The 9,414-nt window shown below is 36.4% G+C and overlaps 1 protein-coding gene across 1 annotated transcript in view; it reads right to left on the reverse strand.

Annotated features, from left to right (window-relative positions):
* Positions 1-9,387, reverse strand: part of NLN (neurolysin) — a 36,090-nt gene extending 26,703 nt beyond the window's left edge. Inside the window, exon 1 of the mRNA XM_008643540.2 lies at positions 8,759-9,387. Coding sequence (XP_008641762.2) covers positions 8,759-8,817 — 59 coding nt within the window. The 5' untranslated portion in view covers positions 8,818-9,387. The remainder of the gene's footprint in view (positions 1-8,758) is intronic.
* Positions 9,388-9,414: the final 27 nt, after the last annotated feature.

Consider the following 9,414-nt stretch of genomic DNA (forward strand, 5'->3'; position numbering starts at 1 on the left):
TGCCTTCTACCTTTTCCATTTGGAGTATGAATAAGAGCAAATAGGGCCAGAAACTTTTGTATTGACAAAACCATGCAAATTAAATTACGACTCAACCCTCTAAGGAAAACAGCATTGCACTTACTGGAACTCTACAGAAGTAGACAGTATCAACATTTTTGAAGCGAGGAATAAAACCCACATCATGATTTGCAGATGACAAAGAAAAGAACTGCAAACTTGCACAAAATAAGACATATAAAAAATACCACTTGATCATATTCATTATAGCAAATAATTTTATATTTCTACAGGATAATCAGCGTGGAAGGAAACCTTCTAGTTGTTACTCACTTGCAAATTTATTCCTTTAATTGTTGTAGATTTTAAATAGATAGTTTCACTCTTTTACCAGAAGAGGTACGTTCCTTTACTATGATTTATGTATTAATAATCTATCAACTGTAGTTCTAACCAACTGTATTTCAGCTTCTTTCAGCTAGCAAAAAAGCTTACATTCACACTGATCTTAGCGTGCTGAGCAATCAATGGTTGCCTTTTCCTAATTTTCTTGGCAGCATTCAGAAAAAAAGTGGCTTGGAGAAATGAGTACAAATATATTAAGACTGAAACTGGCTTCAGAAATACGGGTTTCTACCTTTCCACCCTGACAAACCAACATTCAACTTGATTGTATGAAGGAGAAGAATACAGAATCAGGCAACTGACTGAAGTGGGACTAATAGAAACCTACACAGCCAACAAGATGTCCAACCAGTGACTATATTAATAGCTCAGTTACATATGAAGTCCTTTCTTGAGGAAAATAGTAACTTGATGGTAATTAAAAGACAGCTAGCATTTAAGTAGTAAAACTTGCTGCAGGGTTTACTACCACAGGAGGAACCCTGGCTGCCAGGGACTTCCTATCTGTCTTCCTATTTCAGCCACATAATTAAAAAAAAAAATTATAAATTTAAAAAAGCACATGTTGTTATGGTAATAATGACCACTTAAAATTTTCAACCATAACTAAAGAAATACATAGAGATCTTGCTAATAAAGGATGTTTACTTAACACTACTTTACATTAAGTAACATTTTCCCTTAACACTAGCCACTGTACCTGTATTGATTTTATTGTAAAACCTGTCTGGTATGTGTAAGTGCACAGAGAGGTTTTGGCATACAATGCAGGGCATGGAGAATACATAAAGGACAGGCAGTTTTAGCCTGAAGGAATAACAAAGCAGAAGAGTGAAATGTCAACAAACTGAGAAGGGCTGCATGCACGGCTTCTGTTTCAAGGAAGGCAAGACTTTTTGTCAAAAGTCTTCCAATTCTATAATATAATTTCTCTAGAAATAGCCTAACCAAAATTACTTGATGCAAGACAAAACCAAAAGACAACATTTCTATCTACGCTTTATGTTGAAACTTTATTTTCCTTGTTACCACAGATTCATCAAATCTTCCCATTCCAGCGTAGGCAAGTTGTTTACTTTTCTCTTTAGTAGCATACAGACACATCAATCTCCAGAATATCGATAATTTCACTTTGAAAAGGAAGTGTGAATAAAAAACATTTGTTCCACCTCTGGTCTCTTTCTCTGATACCAACTGAGTTCTGGCACCAATGCTTTAGTAACTTCTCCACTGGACTACTGAAATTTTGAATTCCAAATAGAAATTTAGGATAAATGAAGCTGCTCTCATGACAGCAAAAGCTTAAATATTAACATTTTCAGAATGCATCAGTTTCTCATCCCCAAAATCTACTGAACTCCACCCTGAATCTACAAATCCATTAAAGAACAGTACTTCAGTAAGTCATGAACAGATTCTCGGTGGACTGCCCTGTGTCTAGTTTTTCACACACTGCTAGTACAGGTCTGATACAACCTCTTGGGAGCTAAAGGGGAAGCTCTCCAGAAATTTGTTCAAGGTTCTGAACTCTACCCCACACCACCCACACCCCAGAACATCAGAAAGACTACACAACGTTTCAAATTAAAGTCAAAATAAAAGTAAAGGGGAGTCAAAAGAAAACAACAGCCTGAACAACATAAAAGTATGCTAAAGTGAAGGATACAAAGTAGCTACTCTTTTTAAAAGGGAACCTATAGCTTTTGGTCATTCAGTATCTTCACCTAGAAATGTAGACAATACAGCCCTACCACCGACCAACTACATATCATCCAAAACAAACACTGAAACAGTCACAGCAGCAACATATTACATCAATTTCAGACTGTCCAACAAGATCTATTAATAACTAAAGTTGGACTGAGTTCATGAATTGGGATGTAGGGTCTCAGATTACTGCAGAACACTACTTTTAAATACTAAAAAAAGATGCCATCTGATTTTCTTAGTATATTGGCTAGTTTAATTAAAATACATACCTATGAATTTGAGAGCTGTATAAATTATTGCCATAAATGCCAACAAGTTGTTGTCTACCTGTTAGAAACAGGAAAACAGAACTCCCCAGTTTTGAAATGCTGATACCTTGGTTGCTTCTCCTGATAGGAAGATGCACTCATTTATGTAGATTAAAAAAGGCAGTACATATTAGAAAGTTTTTCTAACTGACCAAATGAGATGGTGGGCCTTCAAAAACTGTAACATAACATTTAATGTAAAATCAGTTGCTACACATAATTCTTCATATAATCATTTACAGACATGTATTGCTACCTTCCTACCAGTCACTCAGACTGTACTAAGAACCAAATTAACTGACATCAGCTTAATAAAAAACTGTGCAAGTAAATATATTTGCACAGGTGAAATCCTGGCCATTTCTTTCATGGCCTAATGTTTTGAATTATTCATCTACATAAAACTATAAATAAATATATTCCCGAAACTCTATGTATCAGACTGCAATAAAAATGGTAATTCAGTAACTTTGTTCAAAAAGAAAACAAAGAAACAACGCCAAGGTCAAATATTATAAACAGACCACAAAGAAACAAGAAAGAAGCATGTAGCTAAAATAGCATGAAGTTCAAAAATACTCTGCAGTTACATTTGTCACGCTATTAGAGAGAAAATATTAAATTGTATCACCGAGGGAAGCTTTAACTTCCCAGATATATAACTGGAATATAAGTTCTATTAATAATGCTAGGAACCAAAAGAACAGCAAAGAGTTTTCTTCAAACACTGAACTAAGCAGGCACAATTATATTTTAGGCTTGCTTTTGTTAACAGCAGCAACATTACAGAACAGCCAACTACTGCTTGGACTGAGCAATCAGAATTTGATTCTGTTTGAAGCAGGATGTTGCTAATGCCTAAACTGTTTCAGCTATCACTCTCAGTTTTCTCTGGTGCAGTGTAGAACACTAGAGGGATCTAAACAAGCCTGGGTTAAGTATAAGGTTCGTCCAGCAACAGTATTGCCTTAAGACACTTCTGTCAGTGTTCCTCCATCGGTTGCTTCTTTCTGCCCTGTACCCCACTCCATCAATGGCATCAGCACAACTGTTGCTAGGGTCATACTTAGAAAAGAGGCAGGACAGCATACAGGTGAAAAATAAAGTGGACCAAAAACATCCAGGGGGGACAGCTTTTTACCAACAGACCAGTTCCATCACCCATCTGATAAGTGACTTCAAAACAGCTGTGTTGGCCTAAACAAAGGATAAAGAGTGTCAATAGCAACATAAACTTGCACTACTGCTAGAAACACATATGAAATGCATGAATTTAGTCTAGCAAAAAGAGTCTCAAGATGATTTCTGTCATTAAGCATGTCATTTAAATGCCCTAAAGTAAAAAGAGCTATTGATGCTAAGAGGCAATACAGGCCTAAGAACAAATCAGAATAAATTGGTCAGGAATACATGAAAGCTAGAATTGCAACAGACATTTGCAAGCACCAGGGCAGTGAGATTCTGAAAGAGACGCCCAATAAGTCCCAGCAAGTGAAAACACCCTATTTATAACATGGTGCTTGACCAGCTTATAAAAGGTATTAAGTTACTTGGTTACCTAAGGTAGCATGGGACTAGATTTGATCACCCCAAATGCCCTTCCAGTCCCTGTGTTTCTGTGAGATCCTTCAAAATTAACATACCTTTACTTATATTGCATTTTTACAATAAATATCTAGCTGGCCTCTGTTGGCAACTTGCACTGGCCTTTTTCTGGGGTGAGTCCTATGGCACCTAATAATGTCAGTGGAATGACATACAGGGCAGACTGAAATATTTTATGCATTTTTGCAGTGCTTTGTCCATTTAGGAGAACATCAGGAGGAAAGGCACGCAAGGTTTCATTTGGACTTCCAGCTATAACAGAGATTATTAGACACACAGCTGTTTTCACAAACTATGGTATTAATCTGCCAATCCCAAAAGCAGTAAGGACGGTCTTTTCTACCAAAGCAGTGTAAGTTGATAACACTTCAAAGCTTAGTAGCTACTTCTAAAAGAAGATTTTAAAGAATAAAGCAAAGCTTCTAAGTTGCAGATTGCAATAATTGCAGAAGGCCAAGTAATTTCTTTTACCAGCAAATCTACAATTTGATTACTTGCTGCTTCTGGAAAATATAAATTTGATTCGATTTTAGAAGAGGGAAGAACCTTTATAATACTCTATTACACCAATCAGTGGCCAACATAACTGCTGCAAAGACAAACAGTGCAACTGAACTTACAGACTTGATTTCTAACTTGTGCAGTATCTTAAACATATTAAACATTTGTGTAAATCTGGTTTTGCTTAGAAACATTTTCTGTGACTGAAATATGTGCCAAGCAGTCTTTTGTTGGCATGTTCCATTAACACTATTAAAATAAAACAAGAAAGCCACAATCTGTGAAGAAGCAGCAGGGAGGCATAGCACCAGCTTTACAAAATACAGACAAAAACCTGCAAGCTTGTCCACAACACATCCCTGCTACTGACAGGCACTATATAATACAGTCAAGATTTAAGCCTGCTGTCTCATTTAAGTCTGATTACAACTTGATAGTTGTAATTCCACCCAAAACTCTTTAACGGCACTTTCAGTTTTCAAATTAAACTTCACCTAAACAGTATTAGTCACAACAACAAGTACAATTTTACAGAGTAGAGTAAATGAACTAATATATTTCTGGGAAAAATATATACAGACCAATTTATTGTACTTGCAAACAGATTTGACAGTTGTAGCCACACAAGAATCAGGGTATATTGGATTCATGCAGGATGGAAAACTATATTCTCTCCTGACAAAAGACCTGAGATAACAGCTTCAGAAATGAAGTGAGAGCCAAGATTTTAAAAAGAAAGACAGAGGGGTCTGTGTGTGGGGGTGTGTGTGTGCAGATTCAGATAATTTAGTTATTGAGTTTTTAAACACTGTCATTCAAATAAATACAATTAAGTTTTTCTTGCTGGGCTTTATGTATACCTTCAGAGAACATTCTTATGGATATAAGTAAGAGCAGATTTGCAAATCACGCTAATGCCATCAACAACTCTTTCAATCAGTAACATACAGTATTAAAAATGCTAGAGTTTAAATTCAAGAGCAACATTTTGGTCTATTTTTTGAAACAGCATATCTTAGCTAAACAACACTTCCTGGTCTTCCAGGATGCAGGAGAAGCAGTGCTGCATGCTGGAAAGCAGCACTGTGTATGTGAAGACCATACCCACTGGTTACCTGCAATCAATATCTACAGGGGCTCAATGTTTTGACTCCATCTAGCGGCCTCACCAAAATGAAAAACAAAACAAAAAACTAGACACACCCTATTAAGGCAATATAAAAACGGACAGCATTTAAATGATATGCTTAATGACAAAACTGACAGGACAAGCTATTTGGTACCCGAGTAATATGCCATACATCAGCAGTTCCCTGGAAGTCAGACGCAAGTGCTACCAAACGTGCAAATGACAGCAGACAGGCATTGTTTAAGCAAAGTTTTTAACAGTCAAGCCTCACATGAAATGGAGTTTTTTAAAACATTAAAGCAAATATAAAAAGGATTTCAAAACCAAATCACAATGAGTATTCAGCACCATCTAATTAAATGTACATTACAGTTGGTCTGTTTCACAGGATAGGCTTTAAGAAGAATATAATGGGCTAAAATATTTGTATTATTTAGAAATCCTTAGTTTTTGCTTGAATTTTAAATCTACTTTCATACTGCTTTCAGTTTTGACTCACAACTTCAGACAAGAAGTAACTGTGTATCTTACAGTAAAGCAAGGACAATATCAACCAAAAGAGAACTGAGTAGCACAAGATAAAAGCAAGAATGGAAAAAAAATCCAAGACAGAACCACCAGAGTTAAATGGATCAAAGATAATCACAGGGCAATATTATTTCAGCTGAGCCAAAGGAATGAAACTATAACCCTTCAATACAAATCATAACTTTTTCCTGCCAGACAAACACATCTGAAGTCCTTTTTCCATTTCACTTCTCAGTCCTCTCATCTGTTTGGCTCTTAACAGTATATGGAACATGCTTTGAATTCCTGGGCCATTTTCCTTGGAAAAGTATTTGGCTCTGTGCCATAACTGTGTTTGGCACAGGCATATCTTACTGTAGCAAAAGGATAGCATATTTAGTACTTCCCAATTTAAAGCTCCATAACTGCCATTAGAAACTGATTTTTTAAGCTGCATTTGAAGAAACAGAAAATCTAGCAGATTTTGACATTAAACCTTAATTTTGTCACTACACCTTTCAGAAAAGAAAATTTATTGAAACTTAGTTTACTGTACTGTCCACATTAACTATACTTTTAGCTCTTCCAATTTAAATGAGCAAGTAAAAAAAAACCTACGAGTCATGCAAACATTTAAAAATATTTATTGATACATTCATTACCCTCAGTGCTCATGACCTTACTATCTGACAACAAATGTTTAATGGTTTTCCAATAGAATTAACATCAGAAAACTAACTGAAAAGGTGCTCCGTGGCAGCTAACAAAAAGCCCAGACCTTAAGTATGAACCCAAACCAGTGTGCTCAAACATGATACAACTTACCTATTTCTTCTCCCCTTCCCCCCAGTTCCCTCCAACAGTCTTTAAACAAAAGGAATTTGGAAACTGGTCTGATTAACTTTCATATAAGGAAGTGATTTTCACACAGTAGTCTGCAATGGAACACACAGAAATGCTAGGGTATGGCTTCTGTGGAGTGTCTGATCTCTAAAATTATGGTATCCACAGTTCTAGGGGAAAAAACCAGCACAAAACCAACCAACCAACCAACCAACCAAAAACACAACATACCCAAAAACCCCAAATCACAAATTACTAGTACTACTAATTTAGGTTTCACAGCATTCTGTGAACTGTATCCATTGTGTGTCACAGCAAAACTCCATCACAGTAACTTGCTTGCAGGATTTTAGGAAATGCTTATCAACACTTGCATGCAGACGGTAATTTTACTATACAGAGTCAGAGGCACAAGGCATTCATTGAGGTTGTCTTATTGTTTTGTTCTATTGTCAAGTGAACTCTGGAAACACAGTGGGAAAAAAATTGTTTTTAAGGTCCTACAGCTCTCTCAGGTGCTGCTGCATAAGCATATATCATATTTCCATCATGCCAGCAATAAACAGCAGGTGAAGCGCAGGCTGTTTAGTGCAAACAACACACTCCCAGGATAGCTCAGTACTTGAATGCAATTGGCCAATGCATGAGAAACAACTTGTTGACTCTATCTGAAAAAGAACTGGTACTGCAGGACAAAGAAAAATACTGGGAGTTCGCAAACTTTCTCAGATTTACACCCAGTGCTAATCAGTTCAGCCTCTTCCATGGACATATGCTTTGATTTCTTGCTAATCTTGTCTCATACAGTCAAAGCAATGAGAAATGTTGTCTTGGCATCACTAGTTAATTGCAAAACTCTGTGTCTTCATAGCAGATGATGACCTATTCTACCTTACTCACTTGCTTACCATTTTAAATCAGTGTTCTTCTTGGGAAGACAGCGCATTATGAACATAACCATGTTCATTTCAGTGCTTGCAAAATCTCAAACAGCCTGCTCAACACCACAGATTAGAAAAGGAAATGAAGACTGCTTTCCTCTCTGGCTTTTGAGTGAAAAGTGATTTAGTCACACTGTGCTTCGCACACTGGTTACAGGTAATGTGAAATACTGTTCCACCACAATTAATACAGCAAAGAACTTTGCTTATTTAACATTCCACTGTAGAAATAAAAAGTGTATGTTAAAGACAGAACTTCTCTTAGAGATGGTATGAAAAACACATGTGCCTAGCAATACTTTGCGCAGAAATAAGTGTAATTACCACCACCCTCCCCTAACCTTCCCTAATCTAAACACAGATTAACATTTACTGAAAAAGTGTCCTCCTCAGACAAAAATTCAGACTCACAAATCTACAGTTCAGTTAATATTTTATTTCCACAGACTATTGACCAAAAGATCCTAAAGAAACCATGCCTATGAGATGAGAAAGTAGATCCTCTTGCAGGTAAATGGTTTTTAAAACTAGGCTGTTAAAAATGGCTGCTTATTTTTCTGAATGAAGCTATGCAACTTGTGGAATCCTGCAGGGCTCCACATTCTTTCATGTCTTTATACATCATCTACAAAAAGCTGGGATTAATGAAGTGACAAAATTTACTTATGATTATTTACTCGTGATAATGCAGTGTACTAAAGGCAGCCACAAAAAGATGAAAAAGGATGTCACAACACAGGAAAGTTTAAAACCACTAACAAAGTGAATTTCAGTCTTAATAAATGACACACACTTCTGACTTTACATACACAGGACGAGCCGTGAGACATTTAATCCTTCTGGAGACAAAACAGTTCAACAGAAACATCAACCAAGAAGCAACTGCAAAGAAGGAAATAACAGGATTTAGTAGAGTTGGAATAGAACAAAACACAGAGATTCATAATACCGCATGTATGAAGCACATGCATGCTACATGGATTTCTGATCCTCCCAACAGTTGAACTCTGTCGTCTTCTCCCACTTGCCAAAACCTTTTTGTGTTCTACCAAGTCATGATGACTTAGAAATAATGATGACTTAGAAACAGCCAGCTGCATCAAGCAATGGACTCCATTCAAAGTACAAATACCAACTAGACTGGGATTCTTTGGAGTGGACAAAAAAAAAAAGCCCAGAAAAAAGCACAAGCAAGGAAGTACTTCAGAGATCTAAATGATCACGAAAAGGATGGAGAGAACAAACAAGGATCAATTTTTAACCTGTAACTTTCAACATAAAAAGCAAGAGAGTTTTAGGAGACAGTTTCAATATAAAAAGGTATCACTGGGCAGATTTTTATACAAGATGATATGAAAAAAATGGTTTTGTGTTAGTAAGTCCTAATTCCTAGACTGTTCTGAAAAGACAGTACTGAATGTACATATTATCTTACATAACTTCTGAGGTACCTCATCCCAACTCC

This window comes from Corvus brachyrhynchos, unplaced genomic scaffold (assembly GCF_000691975.1).
Source record: "Corvus brachyrhynchos isolate BGI_N302 unplaced genomic scaffold, ASM69197v1 scaffold131, whole genome shotgun sequence".
Classification (NCBI taxonomy): domain Eukaryota; kingdom Metazoa; phylum Chordata; class Aves; order Passeriformes; family Corvidae; genus Corvus; species Corvus brachyrhynchos.